The sequence below is a fragment of the Choloepus didactylus genome, chromosome 17 (assembly GCF_015220235.1).
Source record: "Choloepus didactylus isolate mChoDid1 chromosome 17, mChoDid1.pri, whole genome shotgun sequence".
Lineage (NCBI taxonomy): Eukaryota > Metazoa > Chordata > Mammalia > Pilosa > Megalonychidae > Choloepus > Choloepus didactylus.
Window position 1 is genome coordinate 60165305 of NC_051323.1, and position 23670 is coordinate 60188974.

Sequence of the window (23670 nt, forward strand, 5' to 3'; positions counted from 1 at the left end):
AGAAAGGAAAAGACAGGAGTGAGAGGTTTGGAAAACAATTTTGGGAGATAGTAGCATAGCAATGTAAGTACACTGAACAAAGATATGGTTGAAAGAGGAAGGCTGGGACCATGTGGGACACCAGAACAAAAGACAAACAATAAAGACTGGAACTGTGTAACTCAGGGAAACTTAAGGTGCTCAACGATTGTAATAAAAGGTACACAAATATGTTTTTACATGAGGTAGAACAAATGAATGTCAACATTGCAAGGTGTTAAAAATAGGATGGGATTGGGGGGAAAATACAATTAATGAAAACTAGAGACTATAATTAACAGAAACATTGTATTATGCTTCTTCAATAAAACAAAGGCAATATACCAAAGCTAAATGCATATGGGGGGGTGGGGAATAGGGGAAGGGTATGGGACTCCTAGCATTGGTGATGTTGTCTGACTCTTTATTCTACTTCAGGTTAATGCTATCTTTCCTTGTGTCACTTTCTAGCTATCAAGTTTCGTGTTTTGTTTGTTTGTTTTCTCTCTTTCTGTTTTCTTTTTCTTTTGCCTCTCTGCCTTCTTTGAGTCTTCCTCCATCTTTGTGGAAGAAATGGAGATGTCCTTATATAGATAGTTGTGATGGTGCTGAATACATAAATACCTGACTATACAGAAAACCAACGATTGTTTACTTAGGATGGAATATACGGTGTGTGAACAAAACCATCTTAAAAGAAATGAGTTGATGAAGAAACCTGGAGGGCACGATATTGAGTGAAATAAGATAGACACATAAAGGCAAATATTACAGGATCTCACTGAGATGAACTAATTATAATATGTAAACTCAGAGACACGAAACATGTTACCAGGATATAGAATGAGGCTAAAAAATGGGACGCGGTTGCTTATTATGAGCAGAATGTTCAACTTGGGTGACCTAAACATTTGGAAATGGACAGGGGTGATGGTAGCATGTTGTGAGAATAAATAACAGTGCTGAAAGGTGTGTGAAGGTGGTCAAAAGGGTAAGCTCAGAGTCACGCATGTCACCAGAAGGAAAGCTGGAAGTTAAAAGATGGGAATGTATAAAACAGTGAATCTTGTGGTGGACAATGTCCATGATTAACTATACAAATATTAGAAATGTCTCTCATGAACTAGAACAAATGCATGACACTGTAACTAGAAGTTAATAATAGAGAAGCATATAGGGGAAAAATTACCTATTGCAAACTATATACTACAGTTAGTAGTACTTTAACATTCTTTCCTCAATAGTAACAAATGTACTATACTAAAACTATGAATCAATAATGGAGAGGGGCATGATTAGGGGTATGGAAGGATCTGACTTTCCTTTTTTTTGTCTTTTTTTTCTGGAGTAATGAAAATGTTCTAAAAATTGAAAAAAAAAATTGTGCTGATGGATGCACAGCTGTATAATGGTACCATGGGCAACTGATTGTACACTTTGGATCTCTGGATAGTTGTATGGTATGTGAACAATCTCAATAAAAAAAAAATATATATATATATATAAAATGTCATGTTTACTTTGCCCCTCCATTTAAGTAAAAGTCTGATTTTGTTCAAAAGCACATAATTCCAACGAATGGTATGGTGAAGAACGGTAGCTTGATCCAAGAGTTTCTTTGCCAATGTAAAATTCTTCTTTAAAATTGTTTCCTTGAATCTGAAAGGAACTATTTTTTTCCTAATATACATATAATTTTTAAAATCTCTAATATAAAAGATCATCTTCCAACTTTTAAGCATAATTTACAGAAATACTAAAACAGAAATAGCCTCAAATTCTTTGTTAGTCCATTGCTATCACAAATCCAAAATTAAGATAAAAATTCATTTCTACCACTGTATAATATTAAAGTATATCACATTATTTTTAACATCTAGAAAGATACATTTATATGAAAAGTCTCTGTACTTTCTGTAACTAAGAGATGCCTGAAATATTAAAGAACTTAATGTGAACATTTTGTTAATGATTTATACTTTCATTATTTATGTTTCTTTTTTAGAGTCCTCTTGGAATATGCTTTTTTTAACCTATCTTCATTATTTGATAATCATTCCATTAAGCAGGCAGCATTTACTTTCTAGAAATACTTCAGCTAAGCTAGTTCTTTGCTATCTACTATAACTATTATTTTAATAGCAATATTTCAACACAAAATAAAATAATTTGAACTTACCCAAATGAATAGACAGGGCTCGGCTTCCTCATCATTACCCAGTAACTTATTAGACATGTCATTAAACTAACAAAAAGGAAAATAAATTTAGCTTTAGCTAGAAGAGAACATGCAGAGAGAAATTAGTTTTACAGAATTCCTAAGTTCCTGAAAGTTATCAGTGTTTGCAGACTAAAGGAAAGTAAATACTTTTAATACATTGTAATCTAATCACAACTAGCAACCTAATATATGGTCTATTTGAAAGACAACAGTTTAAGGTGGAGAAATTGAGCTAATCAGTTTTCAAAGAAGTATGATGCATCATTGAGTCAGTTAAATGGAACCTAAATTAAACCGTAATTTACTTTCTCTACTCAAACTATAAGTTATCTACTCTAAATGATTTTGTATTTAAGAATGTTTAAAAAAATGACAGTAATAATAATGGTAATATATTTTATTCTATGCATATAAAATAAATTTTAACTTCGATAAAATTTATTTAATCTTTTTTAAAAGTTAAACTAAATGTTAATACATCTCGACAGTACTGTGGATAAGCTTTAATTAAGTTTATTTTCCAAGTATAATGGAGATTCACCATAAAACAACCTAATACAGCATAAAATTCAGGTAACAATAGACTATTTTAGACCCAATCAAGTAGATTTACTTACCTGATTAGTGAAAAGACATCAAGGCCTAAGTATTTTACAACCCTTATAACTCTAGTTCAAAATTCCTCACTTCTCAGTTAACTATCCCTCATTTCTTTTCCCATCTACAAGGTTCGAGTGGGTACTAGTAAATTCATACAAGCTGATCTTGCTCCCTGGCCACAGCTGACTTATCCAGATGTAAGCACCTGACCTAAGTCTGGGCCAAATTCCTTCCCTAGGAAAATATGAAATTGGGACCAAGGCATCCCAGGCTTAATATGGGTGCTTTCTTGAACAGTATAAATGTCAATTTGTAAGTTGGTAGCAGTATTCATTTCTATTCCTGGACTGGGGAGCAGGAAAAGCTGACCTTGGGGAGAAAGGTAGACTGAAGGAGTCCAAGCACTGTTGAGTAGAAATGAGAGATGGAAACAGAGAACAAGATGGATTCCTACAGTAAGCTGGTCGTGGAGGCCAGCTAAATCTCTGCCCTTGGATTTCATGGAATATTGCTGAACCTGTAGATTAAGGATACTCCACCCCCAGTTTCCCCAACAGTTTGAGTGGGAGTTGATGGCTGCTACCAGAAATGCCCTGGCAAACTCCCTTAGTGTACTTCATAATTAATCAAGACAAAGTTCTTATAGCCTGCTGGCTTCACTTTTAATCCAAGTAAGCAGCAGGAATTTGGTATTACACAGCAGGAATTTGATATTACACAGAAGCTATGCTAATAATCCGGTGGTTATGAATGGATGAATTTCTGAAATTAAGCTAGGTAAAGCCTGCCAAATGAGTAAGTTTTTGTAATTAGAAACTGAATCTTAAATTATATGAAAAATTTCTTTGAAATTATGTATATAGTTAAAAGTGTACTCTTGGCAAATGTAGATGAGATCCCTCAATAAATAAGAATCCTGAAAAATGCATTGACTGTGTCTGAAAATTAATTTTTGAAACTGCTTAAAAAATGAATGAACATCTTTAAAACTTTTACTTTAACTCATCAATTTTAAGAAGCATTTTCTTTTATATATATATATTTTAATAACCCTGAAATCAGTTTGAGTCTCACCATATTTGGTGAATCACAGTTGAAATGGCAGGATTTTTCTCTGTCTTGGGGACATACAAAATAATGACTTGTCATACAATTGATGGGATCTAAGATTTGATGAAATATGGTATACTGATCTAGTTTACTTCCCATTATTATATATCTAATACATTAGCACTCATCCACTAATAAATCACTCAATAACTTAAATTTCACCTATATTTATGAATTTCTGGTTTTAATAATAGTATCTCCTCTATGTAAAACAGTAAGAGAATTTATTAACATTTAAAACTCTAATCAGATATCCATTTTCTTTTGTGCCTTTGTACTAGCAAAACCCTAAGTGAACTTAAATCATACTTCTCTTTTTTCTGAACAGTTATATATAGGTACTAAACTCATATGGCAGATTACTGGCTTCTAAAGAAAGAACGTCTCTTCAAATTAGGTGAAAAGAGATTGCTTAAGAGTTTTAAGACATGAGGGAGGTACTTAACGTTTCGGACACATTGAATATGGTTGGTAACATTATTTTTCCCCTAAGTAATTTACCTTAAGTGAATTTATTTATCTTTGAATTTGTATTTTTAAAAAATGATTTAAAATTCAAAATGTACAAAAAGATTTAAGTGGGAAGATTATAACCCTTTCCCCCTGTGATTGAGTCTATCTCCTCTGTGGCAAACATCATAATCAATTTGCTGCTTATTCTTCCAGTGACATTTTATGCAAATACAAGCAAATGAGTGTAGTTAGCATATATGTATGTATGTGTATATTATTTTTACCTCTCTTAAATATAAACTGTAGCAAACTATTCACAATGTTTTTTTAATTAAGATTTATTCACATACCATACAATCATCCAAAGTAATATAATCAATTGTTCACATTACCACCATATACTTGTTAATTCATCACCCCAATCTATTTTTTTTTAACATCATCCCTGTACCAAAAAAAGTGAAAATAAGAATAAAAAAATAAGAATGAAAAAAGAACACCCAAATCACCTCCCCCTGCCCTCTTTTTCCTTTTGTTTTTTGCTCCCATTTTTCTATTCATCCATCCATACACTGGATAAAGGGGAGTGTGATCCATATGGCTTTCACAATCACATTGTCAACCCTTATAAGCTACACTGTTATATAATTGTTTGCAAGCTTCAAGGCTACTGGGTTGTAGTTTGATAGTTTCAGGTATTTACCACTAGCTATTCCAATTCATTAAAACCTAAAAATGGTTATCTATATTGTGTGTAAGAGTGCCCACCAGAGTGACCTCTCGACTTCATTTGGACTCTCTCAGCCACTGAAACTTTATTTCATTTCATTTTACATCCTCCTTTTGGTCAAGAAGATGTTCTTCATCCCACAATGTCAGGTCTAGATTCCTCCCCAGGAGTCACATTTCGTATTCACACTGTTTTATATTTTACTTTTTCCACTTAATAGTACATCTAAATGTTCTGTATCAATATTTAAAGAGCTTTTACCTTATTGTTTATGGCTACCTAATATTTGATTACATAGACCAGTGGTTCTCAAAGTGTGGTCCCTAGAGCAGCAGCAGCAGTATCACCTGATGTTAGAAATGCAAATTCTTGGGTCCTACCCTCGACTTCCTGAATTTGAGACTCTGGAAATGGAGCAACCTGTATTTTAACAAGCCTTCCAAGTAATTCTGATAAATGCTTAAGTTTGAGAATTATAAAGTACATATGTACCTTAAATATATGTACCATAATTTATTTCATCAGTCATATACTGATTGCATCCAATCTCTAATAATAAACAACCTTACATACAACTCATTTGTGAGTATATCTGTCGCATAAATTCCTAGAAAAGGAACTGCTAGGTTTAAGGTTACAGGCATTTATAAATTTGGTAGATAATGACAAACTGCCCTCCACAGAGGTTGTGCCAACAACATATAAGAGTGCCTGTTTAGCCTACACAATCTTGAAAAAGGAAGAACAAAATTGGAGGACTCATATTTCTCAATTTCAAAACTACCACAAAGCTGTAGTAATTTGCCTGTGTTTACTGGCATAAGGATAGACATACAGATCAGTGGAACAGAATTTAAAAGTCCAGATTAAACCCATATGTTCTAGTTTGCTAATGCTTCTGGAATGCAAAATACCAGAGATGGATTGGCTTTTATAAAAGGGGGGTTTATTTGGTTACACAGTTACAGTCTTAAGGCCATAAAGTGTCCAGGGTAACACAACAGCAATCAGGTACCTTCACTGGAGGATGGCCAATGGCGTCCGGAAAACCTCTGTTAGCTGGGAAGGCACGTGGCTGGTGTCTGCTCCAAAGTTCTGGGTTCAAAATGGCTTTCTCTCAGGACGTTCCTTTCTAGGCTGCCATTCTTCAAAAATGTCACTCTTAGTTACTCTTGGGGTGTTTGTCCTCTCTTAGCTTCTCCAGAGCAAAAGTCTGCTTTCAATGGCCGTCTTCAAACTGTCTCTCATCTGCAGCTACTCTCTCAGCTACTGTGCATTCTTCAAAGTGTCCCTCTTGGCTGTAGCAAGCTCGCTCCTTCTGTCTGAGCTTATACAGTGCTCCAGTAAACTCATCACAAGGCCCATACTGAATGGGTGGGGCCACACCTCCACGGAAAGTATCCATAGTCATTACCCACAGTTGGATGGGGCACATCTCCGTGGAAACACTCAAAGAATTACAATCTAATCAACACTGATACGTCTGCCCACACAAGATTACATCAAAGATAATGGTGTTTTTCTGGGGGACATTATATATACAAACCAGTACACCATACATCTAGAGCCAGCTGATTTTTAACAAGAGTGCCAAGACCACTCAAAGGGGAAAGAAAAGTATTTTCAACAAATGGTACTGGGACAACTGGATAGTCACATTCCAAAAATGAAGGTGGACACACACTTCATATCATATACAAAAAGTAAATAAAAATGGATCAAAGGCCTAAATGTAAGAGCTAAAACTATAAAACTCTTAAAAGAAAACATAGGTATAAACCTTCATGACCTTGGATTAGGCAATGGTTTCTTAGATATGATGCCAAAAGCATAACCAAAAACATATAATTTGGACCTTTTGTGCTTCAGGTGACACCATCTAGAAAGTAAAAAACACACAGAATAGGAGTAGTAATTCCTGTATTCTGATAAGGGACTTGTATCTACAGTATATAAAGAACTATTATTACTCAACAATAAAAACAAAAAGAACTCCCCCAAAACTAGGAAAAGGGTTTGAATAAACATTTTCTCCCAAGGAGACACACAAATGTCCAATAAGCACACAAAAAGATGCTCAACATCAGTAGGGAAATGCAAATAAAAACTACGATGAGTATCATGTCATACCCACTAGGATGGTTAGAATGGAAAAGATAGATAATAAGTGTTGCTGAGGATGTGGAAACTTGGAACCCTCAAATATTGCTGACAGGAATGTAAAATGGTGCACACTCTTTGGAAAACAGTTTGGCTGTTCCTGAAATGTTAAATATAGAGTCACCATTTGATTCAGCAAATACACTCCTAGGCACACACCCAAAAGAAATGAAAATATATGTGCACACAAAAAGCTGTACACTAATAATAATGCTATAACAGCTAAAAAAAATAGGAACAACCCAAATGTCCATCAACCGACGAATGGATTTTAAAAATTCAGCATTAGTGTTATAATTTGGCAATAACAAGAAATGAAGTACTGACACATGCTACAACTTGAATAAACCTTGAAAACATTGTTAAGTGACAGAAGCCAGTTACAAAAGGCCACATATTTTATGTTTCTATTTATATGAAATGTCCAGAATAGGCAAATCTAGAGAGACAGAAAGTAGATTAGCAGTCTCCAAAGGCTGGTAGGGGGATTTGTTCATGACTATGGAAGTGAGTATACAAAAAGCCATTGAATTATAAATTTTAAATGAGTAAAGCATACAGTGTATGAAGTATATTTCAATAAACTTTTCAATTTTGCCAATTTCATACTTGGGACATAGCACCTCAGAGTAATTTTAATTTGCTTTTCTCTTATTGTTAGCGGGGCTGAGCAACTTTCATAAGAGCCATTTACATCTCCTTTCTGTGAACTCTCCATACCTGTTGCCATTTTTTTCTTTCCTTTTTATTAAAAAAATTTTTTTTGTCTTTTCTTCTTAAATTGTAGGGCTCTTTACTACCAAAACTAGCCCTTTGTCTGAGATAAGAATTACAAATAGCGTCCCTGGCTGTTGATGTTTTACCTTTGATTACAGTAATTTTTGCTATGCAGATTTTAAAATCTTAATATAATTGAATTTATTGATATTTTCTCTCATGTTTTCTAGGTTTTGTCATCTTTATCACATTTATCACATACTAAATTCTAATAAATGTTTCAGCACATTATTAATTTTCTGTCCTGTTCCACTGATCTTTCTATACATGAGTCAGCTGGCTGCATTTATTGACATTCTTTTTTATTTATTTTTTCATGTAAACTTTAGAATCAGCTTGTCTAGTTTGAATAACTTAGAGAGAACTGACATATTTTACAATTTTAAGAATTCCTATCTGTGCCACTTCGATGTATTATGTCTCCCAAAATGCCATTATCTTTGAAGCAATCTTGTGTGGGCAGACATATTAGTGTTGATTAGATTTTGGAATCCTTTGGGTGTTTCCATCGAGATGCGATTCAATCAACTGTGGACAGGACCTTCGTTTGGATAATTTCCATGGAAGTGTTGCTCCACCCATTCAAGGTGGGTCTGAATTAAATTACTGGAGCACTATATAAGCTCAGACAGAAGGAGCAAGCTTGCTACAGCCAAGAGGGACATGTTGAAGATCGCACAGAAGCTGAGAGTAGCTGCAGATGAGAGACAGTTTGAAGACGGCTGTTGAAACCAGACTCTTGCTCCAGAGAAGCTAAGAGAGGACAAACACCCCAAGAGAAACTAAGAGTGATATTTTTGAGGAACTGCAGCCTAGAGAGGAACATCCTGGGAGAAAGCCATTTTGAAATCAGAACTTTGGAGCAGACGCCAGCCACGTGCCTTCCCAGCTAACACAAGTTTTCTGGACGCCTTTGGCCATCCTCCAGTGAAGGTACCCAATTGCTGATATGTTACCCTGGACACTTTATGGCCTTAAGACTGTAACTGTGTAACCAAATAAAGACCCTATATAAAAGCCGATCCATTTCTGGTGTTTTGCATTGCGGCAGCATTAGCAAACTAGAACACTATTTAAGTATATGGTATGCCTTTATATTTTTTCAGCTCTTCTCTTGTCCTTCAGAAGCACCTTGAAATTTTCTCCATGCAGAACATGTACATATCTTAAGTCTGTGCCTGGCTATTTGTCTTTTTTTTTTGTTATATGAAAATGGGTTATTTTCTCCATATCTTCTAATTGTTGTTTGTATATATGTTCTATGTCAGTAATTTTACTTCTGTAGCAGATTACTTTCATTTAAAGAAAACTTCATGAATTCATTTCAACAATTTTCTTATTAACTTCAAAGCATTAAGGAGATTTGTAAAAACTTACCTAAACAGATCAAAAATGGTCAGGTAAGTATAGGCAGTTAAAGCTGAAAAAAAATTTTTTTGAATAAAATGATACCAAATCCATTGTTAACAAAATATAACAAATCACTAAAACTGTTTATACTAGGGATATCCATTACAAAAAAAAGTTATTGTTCACTGACTAACCTCATATACTAGCAATTATCTAGTAAATCTGATCAATATATGTAGTCAAAGTTTGTTATACAAAAGTTTACTTAAGAACCTGGTTTCTCCACCAGGAGGAATATAGCAGTAATTTCTCAAAAGCCCTGTGGCTTCGGCCATGTTGGCCACTTTTTCTGCCTGCTTCAGTCACATCAGTACTATTTCAAATGTATTCTTTGAAAAGCAGGGTGAAAATAAAAATATGTAAAACCCTAAGAAGTCAAGGCACAAGAAAATTATTATAGCTGTCCTTTGTTAAGGAATATCCAATAAACCTCAAAATCCTATTTATGAACTACATAAAGTATTAATTTATCTTGTTAAAAAGAAATGTTTTACAAATACATTTAAAGTTTTTGGGAATAATAACTCCTTTAAAATGATAGTGCTCCAACAACTGAACCAAACTACTGTTCACAAAGCACTTTTCAAATACATTCTCTCACTTACATCATTTGACTTATACACTTTTCAGGACAACATATTCTATGCATAGGAAGATAAACCTTTATTCAATCAAAATATAAAAGTGAAACTAATAACTAAACCCAGAAACACAAGAATGGTGACATACCTATACTGTTAGTAGAACTGCACCACATAAGCAGGAAACCAGTACATATTAAGTTTATTGCACCAAAGAGCAATATCTTCCAGGACTGCGAAAAAGAAAATCACTCTTACTTTTACAGTGCTGATAAATTACACTGGTTCTGTTCAAATGGTTGTAATTCATACTTTTAATATTCAAAGGAATAAGCACAACTTTCTCCAAAAAGTCTAAGTGTCAAATTCTCTACATCTACCAAAATTATCATCAACCAAGTTACAATTATAATCTAAAAATCTAAAAGAATAATTCCATAAGGAAAATTATTCAAGAAAAAAATAAATTCTCCCTCAGAAACTTTGGAATGGTTGAGAAAAAATACAAATATATACAAATATCATTTTGTCTCTATAAATATGCATATAGAGAAAATGATAAAGCAAACAGGGCAAAAGTTAAGCAGCTTCGGTATCTGAGTAGAAAAAAAAGGGGGAGTTTCTAATAGCAATTTTGTAACTTTCTCTGTAAGTTTGCAATTATATCAAAATAAAAAGACATACACTCATGAAAAAAGTGGTACTTGATTATTTACCAAATAGGTAATATGGAGTAGAACTACAAAGTTCATAGAAGAGGTAGGACCTGAGATAGGACTTGAAAACAGCTAGAATTTAGTCAGAGGAAGGGAAAAAGCATTCTAAGAATACAGGAAGAAGAAACCAAGCAAAAAACTTTCATTTTTGTTCTGCTCCCAATCCCTAAACCTATGCATGCTGAAAGTAGAAGGGAGAGACTGACTTCCAGCTGACGGGACAATGAACTTTCTAACCCACTCTCTGGTAAAGCTGGTGAACTTAGGAGCAGCTCTCCACTACTGTGCACCCATTTCACCTATTAGCTGGGGAGATAATCCTCCTCAGACCCGCAGCTGGGAGCACCCATGAGGGAACTAAGGAAAAGCAGTCCATTTAACTCTTCCTCCATGGAAGTCCACGGTGTGCATGGGCAAGAGGAGGGGATAAGTGAAGGTGTCACACAGAAGCACCAGGAACCCTTCCCCTCCCAGAGGCTTATGGGCACAGGTGGGCAGGGACCAAGGCACATTTGAGCTAGAGGGTGTGACATGCAGTCCCACAGCCTGAGAGTGATCCACACAGAGGCCCAGGAATCATCAGAGCTACTGTGCCCTTAAGCAGACTCCCTGCCAAAACTGCATAGGACCGAACCCCTCACCCAAAGGCTGGCAGTCCCCAGTGCACACAGAGAACTGGTGTGCTGACTGGATTTCCACCTGGTTTAGACCCTGCTCAGTATGCTGGAACAGTTGAGGAAAAGCTGGCTTGAAGGTTGAGGGGTAGCTCAAGACTGCCATCTGCTGGGAACAAAGGAAAAGTGCACTCCAGTAAGCTGTGGCTCTGCCAAATATTAAATAACTGTCCATGTAGTTCGTCATTTCCCAAATCAAGATAAGCAAATGACCTGAAGTCAACAGAAAATCACAAAGCACATGAAGACTCAAGAAGATAAGGACTAGCCAAATGACCAAATTAAAAAGGCAGGGGAGACAAAGAACTTGGAGCAATTAAATTAATCAAAGAAGTAAACACAAATCTCTAAAACAACTTCAATGGGTTGGCTAAAGACATAAAGGACATCAAGAAGACTCGAGAAGACCATACAGAAGAATCTGAAAGACTAAATTAAAAAATAGAAGATCTTATTGAAATAAAAGATACTGTACACCAAATTAAAAATGCACTAGAGACACATAACAGATGTGAAGAGGCAGAAGGAAAATAAGTGAAGTAGAGGACAGACAATTAAATGTGAATGCACAAAAGAAAAAATCAAAAAATTTGAAACGGATCTCAGGGAAACAATGGGTAACATGAAGCAAAAAATGTAAGAATCACTGGTATCCTAGAAGGAGAAGAGAAGAGAAAAGGGCTAGGACAAGTATTTGAGGACATAGTTGGGGAAAACTTCCCAACCCTTATAAATGACAAAAATATGCAAACCAAAGAAGACCAACGAATTCCAAATAGAATAAATACAAAGAGACCCACTCTGAGACATATACTAATCAGACTGTCAAATGCTGAAGAGGAGAAAGTCCTGACAGCAGCAAAAGAGAAGAGATTCACCAAGTACAAGGGAAACCACACAAGACAAAGTACTGACCACTCAGTAGGCACCATGGAGGGGAGAAGGCATATTTAAATGACATATTTAAATTCTGAAGGAGAAAAACTGCCAGCCAAGAATTCTTTATTCAGCAAACCTCTCCTTCAAAACTGAGGGAGAGTTTAAAATTTTCACAGAAAAACAAATGCTGAGACAATCTATTAACAAGAGACCTGCCCTGCAAGAAATAATAAAGGGAATTCTACCACCTGAGAAAAAAAGAAAGGAGAGAGAGAGCTGGAGAAGGGCACAAAACTCAAGAGTATTAGTAAGGATAACTTAAAGGAAAAAAAGAGGGGGGTGGGGCAGATACAATAAATAAAAACCAAAGGATAACATGGCTGGTTCAAGAACAGCCTTCACAGTAATAACTTTGAATGTGAAGGGATTAAACTCCCTGATTAAAACCTACAGACTGGCAGAGAGGATTAAAAAGTATGATCCATCAATATGCTGTTTCCAAGAGACTCTTCTTAGACCCAGTGACACAAAGAGATTGAAAGTGAAAGGATGGAAAAAAATATCCCATGCAAATTGCAGCCAAAGAAAGCAGGGGTGGCTACACTAATATTAGACAAAATGGACTTTAAATCCAAAAAGGTCACAAGAGACAAAGAAGGACACTATATAATAATAAAAGGGACAATTCACCAAGAAGAAATAGTAATCATAAATGTTCATGCACTCAGTCAAGGAACTCCAAAGTAAATGAGACAAACTGGCAAAACTGAAGGGAGCAATAGATGTTTCTACAATAATAGTGGGAAACTTCAATACACCACCCTCCTCTTTAGAAAGAACTAGGCAGAGGATCAATAAGGACATTGAGAACCTAAACAATGTGATCAATGAATTAGAATTAACAGACATATATAGATCATTACACATTCCAAATTAGCCAGATATACATTCTTCTCTAGTGCCCACGGAATATTCTCCAGGACAGATGACAGATTATATGCTGGGGCACAAACAAGTCTCAGTAAGTTAAAAAAGACTGAAATTACTCAATACACATTCTCCGACCATAACGGAATGCAATTAGAAATCAATAACCACCAAAGAGCCCGATCTTTCACAAATATATGGTAAAACAACTCACTCGTAAACATTCAGTGGGTCAAAGAGGAAACTGCAAGAAAAATTGGTAAATATCTAGAGACAAATGAAAATGAGAACCCAACATATCAAAACTTATGGGATGCAATGAAGGTGGTGCTGAGAGGGAAATTTATAGCTCTAAATGCACACATTAAAAAGGAAGAAAGAGCTAAAACCAAAGACTTAACAACTGAAGAAGCTACAGAATGATCAGCAAACTAACCCTAAAAAGAAGAAGAAAAGAAATAACAAAGATTAAAGCAGAAATAAATGATTGGGAGAACAACAACAACAAAACAATAGAGAGAAAACCGAAAGTTTGTTCTTTGAGAAGATTAACAGGATTGACAAACCCTTAGCTAGACTGAAAAAGTCGAAAGAGAGAAGACCCAAATAAACAAAATCAGAAATGAGAGGGAGGTCATTACTGTGGATGCTGAAAAAATTTTAAAAATCAAAAGAGGATACTATCAACAACTGTACACTAACAAACCAGACAACTTGCAGGAAATGGATAATTTCTTGGAAACACCTGAACCAAGAAGAAATAGAACACCTCAACAAACCAATCGCAAGTAAAGAGATCAAATTAGCCACCAAAAACCTTCCTATAATAAAGCCCAGAGCCAGATGGCTTCACAGAGGAATTTTACCAAACCTTCCAAAAAGAAGTGACACCATTGCTCCTCAAAATTTTCAAAAAACTGAAGAAAAAGGAACACTACCTAGCTCATTTTATGAAGCTAACATCAGTCTAATATCAAAACCAGATAAAGATACTACAAAAAAGAAAAATTACAGGCCAATCTGCCTAATGAACATACTGTAGATGCAAAAATTCTCAACAAAATACTTGCAAATTGAATCCAAAGACACATTAAAAGAATCACACACCACGACCAAGAGGGGTTCATTCCAGGCATGCAAGAGTGGTTCAACATAAAATCAATGTAATAGAACACGTTTACAAATTGAAAGGGAAAACTCATGATCATCTGAATAGATGCTAAAAAAGCATTCGACAAAACTCAGCATCTTTTCTGTTGATAAAAGTATTTCAAAAGGATAAATTGGAGGAAACTTCCTCAATATGATAAAGGGTATATATGAAAAAAACCACAGCCAGCATACTACTCAACAGTGAGGGACTCAAAGCCTTCTCCCTAAGATTGGGAACAAGACAAGGATGCCCACTGTTACATTATTCAACATTGTGTGCTAGAAGATCTAACCAGAGCAATTCACCAACACAATGATATAAAAGCATCTAAATTGGAAAGGAAGAAGTAAAACTGCCATTATCTGTAGACGATATGATCTTATATTGTGAAAATCCTGAGAAATCAATGACAAAGCTACTTGAGCTAATAAATAAATTCAGCAAAGTGACAGGATACCAGATTAATGCATAAAAGTCAGTAATGTTTCTATACATTAATAATAACCTAACTGAAGAGGCACCCCAGAAAAAATTTCCATTCACAATAGCAACTAAAAATATCAAGGACCTAGGAATAAACTTAACCAAGGACTTAAAAGACTTCTACACAGGAGGCGGGGAAAGATGGCAGACTGGTGAGCTGTATGTTTTAGTTACTCCTCCAGGAAAGTAGGTAGAAACCCAGGAACTGTGTGGACTGGACACCACAGAGCAATCTGTCTTTGGGCATACTTCATACAACACTCATGAAAATGTCGAACTGCTGAGATCAGCGAAATCTGTAAGTTTTTGCGGCCAGGGGACCCGCGCCCCTCCCTGCCAGGCTCAGTCCCGTGGGAGGAGGGGCTGTCAGCTCCGGGAAGGAGAAGGGAGAACTGCAGTGGCAGCCCTTATCGGAAACTCATTCTACTGATCCAAATTCCAACCATAGATAGACTGAGACCAGACACCAGAGAATCTGAGAGCAGCCAGCCCAGCAGAGAGGAGACAGGCATAGAGAAAAAAAAACAACACGAAAAACTCCAAAATAAAAGCAGAGGACTTTTGGAGTTCTGGTGAACACAGAAAGGGGAAGGGCGGACCTCAGGCCTTGAGGCGCATATGCAAATCCCAAAGAAAAGCTGATCTCTCTGCCCTGTGGACCTTTCCTTAATGGCCCTGGTTGCTTTGTCTATTAGCATTTCAATAACCCATTAGATCTCTGAGAAGGGCCCTTTTTTTTTTTTTTTTTTTAATCCTTTTTTCTTTTTCTAAAACAATTACTCTAAGAAGCCCAATACAGAAAGCTTCAAAGACTTTCAATTTGGGCACGTCAAGTCAAGAGGAGAACTAAGACAGCTCTGAGACAAAAGGCAATAATCCAGTGGCTGAGAAAATTCACTAAACACCACAACTTCCCAAGAAAAGGGGGGTGTCCGCTCACAGCCACCATCCTGGTGGACAGGAAACACTCCTGCCCACAGCCAGCCCCATAGCCCAGAGCTGCCCCAGACAACCCAGTGTGACGGAAGTGCTTCAAATAACAGGCACACACCACAAAACTGTGCGTGGACATTAGCCTTCCCTGCAACTTCAGCTGATTGTCCCAGAGTTGGGAAGGTGGAGCAGTGTGAATTAACAAAGCCCCACTCAGCCATCATTTGAGCAGACTGGGAGCCTCCCTACACAGCCCAGCAGCCCAGAACTGCCCTGGGGGGACGGCACTCACCTGTGACATAGCACAGTCATCCCTCAACAGAGGACCCGGGGTGCACGGCCTGGAAGAGGGGCCCACTTGCAAGTCTCAGGAGCCATACTCCAATACCAAAGACTTGTGGGTCAGTGGCAGAGACAAACTGTGGCAGGACTGAACTGAAGGATTAGACTATTGCAGCAGCTTTAAAACTCTAGGATCACCAGGGAGATTCGATTGTTAGGGCCACCCCCCCTCCCCGAGTGCCCAGAAACACGCCCCACATACAGGGCAGGCAACACCAACTACACACGCAAGCTTGGTACACCAATTGGGCCCCACAAGACTCACTCCCCCACTAACCAAAAAGGCTAAGCAGGGGAGAACTGGCTTGTGGAGAACAGGTGGCTCATGGACGCCACCTGCTGGTTAGTTAGAGAAAGTGTACTCCACGAAGCTGTAGATCTGATAAATTAGAGATAAGGACTTCAATAGGTCTACAAACCCTAAAAGAACCCTATCAAGTTCAGCAAATGCCACGAGGCCAAAAACAACAGAAAATTATAAACCATATGAAAAAACCAGACGATATGGATAACCCAAGCCAAGCACCCAAATCAAAAGACCAGAAGAGACACAGCACCTAGAGCAGCTACTCAAAGAACTAAAGATGAACAATGAGACCATAGTACGGGAGATAAAGGAAATCAAGAAGACTCTAGAAGAGCATAAAGAAGACATTGCAAGACTAAATAAAAAAATGGATGATCTTATGGAAATTAAAGAAACTGTTGACCAAATTAAAATGACTCTGGACACTCATAGTACAAGACTAGAGGAAGTTGAACAACGAATCAGTGACCTGGAAGATGACAGAATGGAAAATGAAAGCATAAAAGAAAGAATGGGGAAAAAAATTGAAAAAATCGAAATGGACCTCAGGGATATGATAGATAATATGAAACGTCCAAATATAAGACTCATTGGTGTCCCAGAAGGGGAACTAAAGGGTAAAGGTCTAGGAAGAGTATTCAAAGAAATTGTTGGGGAAAACTTCCCAAATCTTCTAAACAACATAAATACACAAATCATAAATGCTCAGCGAATTCCAAATAGAATAAATCCAAATAAACCCACTCCGAGACATATACTGATCACACTGTCAAACATAGAAGAGAAGGAGCAAGTTCTGAAAGCAGCAAGAGAAAAGCAATTCACCACATACAAAGGAAACAGCATAAGACTAAGTAGTGACTACTCAGCAGCCACCATGGAGGCGAGAAGGCAGTGGCACGATATATTTAAAATTCTGAGTGAGAAAAATTTCCAGCCAAGAATACTTTATCCAGCAAAGCTCTCCTTCAAATTTGAGGGAGAGCTTAAATTTTTCACAGACAAACAAATGCTGAGAGAATTTGCTAACAAGAGACCTGCCCTACTGGAGATACTAAAGGGAGCCCTACACACAGAGAAACAAAGACAGGACAGAGAGACTTGGAGAAAGGTTCAGTACTAAAGAGATTCGGTATGGGTACAATAAAGGATATTAATAGACAGAGGGAAAAATATGGCAAACATAAACCAAAGGATAAGATGGCCGATTCAAGAAATGCCTTCACGGTTATAACATTGAATGTAAATGGATTAAACTCCCGAATTAAAAGATATAGATTCACAGAATGGATCAAAAAAAATGAACCATCAATATGTTGCATACAAGAGACTCATCTTAGACACAGGGACACAAAGAAACTGAAAGTGAAAGGATGGAAAAAAGTATTTCATGCAAGCTACAGCCAAAAGAAAGCAGGTGTAGCAATATTAATCTCAGATAAAATAGACTTCAAATGCAGGGATGTTTTGAGAGACAAAGAAGGCCACTACATACTAATAAAAGGGGCAATTCAGCAAGAAGAAATAACAATCGTAAATGTCTATGCACCCAATCAAGGTGCCACAAAATACATGAGAGAAACACTGGCCAAACTAAAGGAAGCTATTGATGTTTCCACAATAATTGTGGGAGACTTCAACACATCACTCTCTCCTATAGATAGATCAACCAGACAGAAGACCAATAAGGAAATTGAAAACCTAAACAATCTGATAAATGAATTAGATTTAACAGACATATACAGGACATTACATCCCAAATCACCAGGATACACATACTTTTATAGTGCTCACGGAACTTTCTCCAGAATAGATCATATGCTGGGACATAAAACAAGCCTCAATAAATTTAAAAAGATTGAAATTATTCAAAGCACATTCTCTGACCACAATGGAATACAATTAGAAGTCAATAACCATCAGAGACTTACAAAATTCACAAATACCTGGAGGTTAAACAACACACTCCTAAACAATCAGTGGGTTAAAGAAGAAATAGCAAGAGAAACTGCTAAATAAATAGAGACGAATGAAAATGAGAACAGAACATACCAACATCTATGGGATGCAGCAAAAGCAGTGCTAAGGGGGAAATTTATAGCACTAAACGCATATATTAAAAAGGAAGAAAGAGCCAAAATCAAAGAACTAATGGATCAACTGAAGAAGCTAGAAAATGAACAGCAAACCAATCCTAAACCAAGTAGAAGAAAATAAATAACAAGGATTAAAGCAGAAATAAATGACATAGAGAACAAAAAAACAATAGAGAGGATAAATATCACCAAAGTTGGTTCTTTGAGAAGATCAACAAGATTGACAAGCCCCTAGCTAGACTGACAAAATCAAAAAGAGAGAAGACCCATATAAACAAAATAATGAATGAAAAAGGTGACATAACTGCAGATCCTGAAGAAATTTAAAAAATTATAAGAGGATATTATGAACAACTGTATGGCAACAAACTGGACAATGTAGAAGAAATGGACAATTTCCTGGAAACATATGAACAACCTAGACTGACCAGAGAAGAAATAGAAGACCTCAACCAACCCATCACAAGCAAAGAGATCCAATCAGTCATCAAAAATCTTCCCACAAATAAATGCCCAGGGCCAGATGGCTTCACAGGGGAATTCTACCAAACTTTCCAGAAAGAACTGACACCAATCTTACTCAAACTCTTTCAAAACATTGAAGAAAAGGGAACACTACCTAACTCATTTTATGAAGCTAACATCAATCTAATACCAAAACCAGGCAAAGATGCTACAAAAAAGGAAAACTACCGGCCAATCTCCCTAATGAATATAGATGCAAAAATCCTCAACAAAATACTTGCAAATCGAATCCAAAGACACATTAAAAAAATCATACACCATGACCAAGTGGGGTTCATTCCAGGCATGCAAGGATGGTTCAACATAAGAAAAACAATCAATGTATTACAACACATTAAAAACTCAAAAGGGAAAAATCAATTGATCATCTCAATAGATGCTGAAAATGCTTTGACAAAATCCAACATCCCTTTTTGATAAAAACACTTCAAAAGGTAGGAATTGAAGGAAACTTCCTCAACATGATAAAGAACATATATGAAAAACCCACAGCCAGCATAGTACTCAATGGTGAGAGACTGAAAGCCTTCCCTCTAAGATCAGGAACAAGACAAGGATGCCCGCTGTCACCACTGTTATTCAACATTGTGCTGGAAGTGCTAGCCAGGGCAATTCAGCAAGACAAAGAAATAAAAGGCATCCAAATTGGAAAAGAAGAAGCAAAACTGTCATTGTTTGCAGATGATATGATCTTATATCTAGAAAACCCTGAGAAATCAACGATACAGCTACTAGAGCTAATAAATTTAGCAAAGTAGCGGGATACAAGATTAATGCACATAAGTCAGTAATGTTTCTATATGCTAGAAATGAACAAACTGAAGAGACACTCAAGAAAAAGATACCATTTTCAATAGCAACTAAAAAAATCAAGTACCTAGGAATAAACTTAACCAAAGATGTAAAAGACCTATACAAAGAAAACTACATAACTCTACTAAAAGAAATAGAAGGGGACCTTAAAAAATGGAAAAATATTCTATGTTCATGGATAGGAAGGCTAAATGTCATTAAGATGTCAGTTCTACCCAAACTCATCTACAGATTCAATGCAATCCCAATCAAAATTCCAACAACCTACTTTGCAGACTTGGAAAAGCTAGTTATCAAATTTATTTGGAAAGGGAAGATGCCTCGAATTGCTAAAGACACTCTAAAAAAGAAAAACGAAGTGGGAGGACTTACACTCCCTGACTTTGAAGCTTATTATAAAGCCACAGTTGCCAAAACAGCATGGTACTGGCACAAAGATAGACATATAGATCAATGGAATCGAATTGAGAATTCAGAGATAGACCCTCAGATCTATGGCCGACTGATCTTTAATAAGGCCCCCAAAGTCACTGAACTGAGCCATAATGGTCTTTTCAACAAATGGGGCTGGGAGAGTTGGATATCCATATCCAAAAGAATGAAAGAGGACCCCTACCTCACCCCCTACACAAAAATTAACTCAAAATGGACCAAAGATCTCAATATAAAAGAAAGTACCATAAAACTCCTAGAAGATAATGTAGGAAAACATCTTCAAGACCTTGTATTAGGCGGCCACTTCCTAGACTTTACACCCAAAGCACAAGCAACAAAAGAGAAAATAGATAAATGGGAACTCCTCAAGCTTAGAAGTTTCTGCACCTCAAAGGAATTTCTCAAAAAGGTAAAGAGGCAGCCAACTCAATGGGAAAAAATTTTTGGAAACCATGTATCTGACAAAAGACTGATATCTTGCATATACAAAGAAATCCTACAACTCAACGACAAGAGTACAGACAGCCCAATTATAAAATGGGCAAAAGATATGAAAAGACAGTTCTCTGAAGAGGAAATACAAATGGCCAAGAAACACATGAAAAAATGTTCAGCTTCACTAGCTATTAGAGAGATGCAAATTAAAACCACAATGAGATACCATCTAACACCGGTTAGAATGGCTGCCATTAAACAAACAGGAAACTACAAATGCTGGAGGGGATGTGGAGAAATTGGAACTCTTATTCATTGTTGGTGGGACTGTATAATGGTTGAGCCACTCTGGAAGTCAGTCTGGCAGTTCCTTAGAAAACTAGATATAGAGCTACCATTCGATCCAGCGATTGCACTTCTCGGTATATACCCGGAAGATCGGAAAGCAGTGACACGAACAGATATCTGCACGCCAATGTTCATAGCAGCATTATTCACAATTGCCAAGAGATGGAAACAACCCAAATGTCCTTCAACAGATGAGTGGATAAATAAAATGTGGTATATACACACGATGGAATACTACGCGGCAGTAAGAAGGAACGATCTCGTGAAACATATGACAACATGGATGAACCTTGAAGACATAATGCTGAGCGAAATAAGCCAGGCACAAAAAGAGAAATATTATATGCTACCACTAATGTGAACTTTGAAAAATGTAAAACAAATGGTTTATAATGTAGAATGTAGGGGAACTAGCAGTAGAGAGCAATTAAGGAAGGGGGAACAATAATCCAAGAAGAAAAGATAAGCTATATAACGTTCTGGGGATGCCCAGAAATGACTATGGTCTGTTAAATTCTGATGGATATAGTAGGAACAAGTTCACAGAAATGTTGCTATATTATGTAACTTTCTTGGGGTAAAGTAGGAACATGTTGGAAGTTAAGCAGTTATCTTAGGTTAGTTGTCTTTTTCTTACTCCCTTGTTATGGTCTCTTTGAAATGTTCTTTTATTGTATGTTTGTTTTCTTTTTAACTTTTTTTTTCATACAGTTGATTTAAAAAAGAAGGGAAAGTTAAAAAAAAAAAAAAGAAAGAAAAACAAGGAAAAAAAAAAGATGTAGTGCCCCCTTGAGGAGCCTGTGGAGAGTGCAGGGGTATTCGCCTAACCCACCTCCATGGTTGCTAACCTGACCACAGACATAGGGGACTGGTGGTTTGATGGGTTGAGCCCTCTACCATAAGTTTTACCCTTGGGAAGACGGTTGCTGCAAAGGAGAGGCTAGGCCTCCCTATATTTGTGCCTAAGAGCCTCCTCCCGAATGCCTCTTTGTTGCTCAGATGTGGCCCTCTCTCTCTGGCTAAGCCAACTTGAAAGGTGAAATCACTGCCCTCCCCCCTATGTGGGATCAGAACCCAGGGGAGTGAATCTCCCTGGCAACGTAGAATATGACTCCCGGGGAGGAATGTAGATCTGGCATCGTGGGACGGAGAACATCTTCTTGACCAAAAGGGGGATGTGAAAGGAAATGAAATAAGCTTCAGTGGCAGAGAGATTCCAAAACGAGCCGAGAGATCACTCTGGTGGGCACTCTTACGCACACTTTAGACAACCTTTTTTAGGTTCTAAAGAATTGGGGTAGCTGGTGGTGGATACCTGAAACTATCAAACTACAACCCAGAACCCATGAATCTCGAAGACAGTTGTATAAAAATGTAGCTTATGAGGGGTGACAATGGGATTGGGAAAGCCATAAGGACCACACTCCACTTTGTCTAGTTTATGGATGGATGAGTAGAAAAATAGGGGAAGGAAACAGACAAAGGTTCCCAGTGTTCTTTTTTGCTTCAATTGCTCTTTTTTACTCTAATTATTATTCTTGTTATTTTTGTGTGTGTGCTAATGAAGGTGTCAGGGATTGATTTAGGTGATGAATGTACAACTATGTAATGGTACTGTAAACAATCGAAAGTACGATTTGTTTTGTATGACTGCGTGGTATGTGAATATATCTCAATAAAATAATGATTAAAAAAAAAAGACTTCTACACAGAAAACTATAAAACTTTACTAAAAGAAATCAAATAGGACCTTATTTGGGTAGAAAGACATTAAGTATTCATAGATAGGAAGGCTACACGTTATCAATATGTCAATTCTACCCAAACTGATTTACAGATTCAACACAGTTCCAACCAAAATTCCAACAACCTACTTGGCAGAACTGGAAAAGCTAGTCATCAAATTTATTTGGAAGAAAAAGAGATCCTGAATTGTCAAAAACTTTATAAAAAAGAAGAACAAAGTAGAAGGACCTATGCTTCCAGAATTTAAAGCCTACTATAAAGTCAACGGTGGTGAAAACAGCATGGTACTTGCACAAAGACAGTAATATTGATCAATGGAATTGAATCAAGAGTTCAGAAATAAACCCCCAGACATATGGTCAACTGATTTTTGGTAAGGCCCCCCAGTCCACTGAACTGAGACAGAAGAGTCTCTTCAAAAAATGGGGCTGGGAGAACTGGATATCCATATCCAAAAGAATGAAAGAGGACCCCTACCTCACATCTTATACAAAAATTAACTCAAAGTGGATCAAAGACCTCAATATAAGAGACAGTTAAGAGAAAACTACTAGAAGATACTATAAGGAAACATCTTCAAAACTTAGTAACAGGAGGTAGCTTCTAAGACCTTATACCCAAAGCACAAGCAATGAAAGAAAAAACAGATAAATGGGAACTCCTCAAAATCAAAAGCTCTGTGTCTCAAAGGACTTTGTCAAAAAGGTGAAGAGGTAGCCACAGCAATAGGAGAACATTTTTGGAAACCATATATCTGATAAGAGGCTGATATCCAGCATATAGAAAGAAATCCTACAA

At 36.8% G+C, this 23670-nt stretch overlaps 1 protein-coding gene across 2 annotated transcripts in view; it reads right to left on the minus strand.

The window, feature by feature from the left end:
- Window positions 1-23670, minus strand: part of SLC30A6 (solute carrier family 30 member 6) — a 93888-nt gene that overhangs the window by 36525 nt on the left and 33693 nt on the right. Inside the window, exons 3-5 of one of the 2 annotated variants that reach the window (XM_037807528.1) lie at window positions 10209-10293; window positions 9447-9489; window positions 2198-2263 (exon numbers count right to left, since the gene is read on the minus strand). In XM_037807528.1, coding sequence (XP_037663456.1) covers window positions 2198-2263; window positions 9447-9489; window positions 10209-10293 — 194 coding nt within the window. The remainder of the gene's footprint in view (window positions 1-2197; window positions 2264-9446; window positions 9490-10208; window positions 10294-23670) is intronic. The other variant, XM_037807529.1, reaches the window with a different exon arrangement.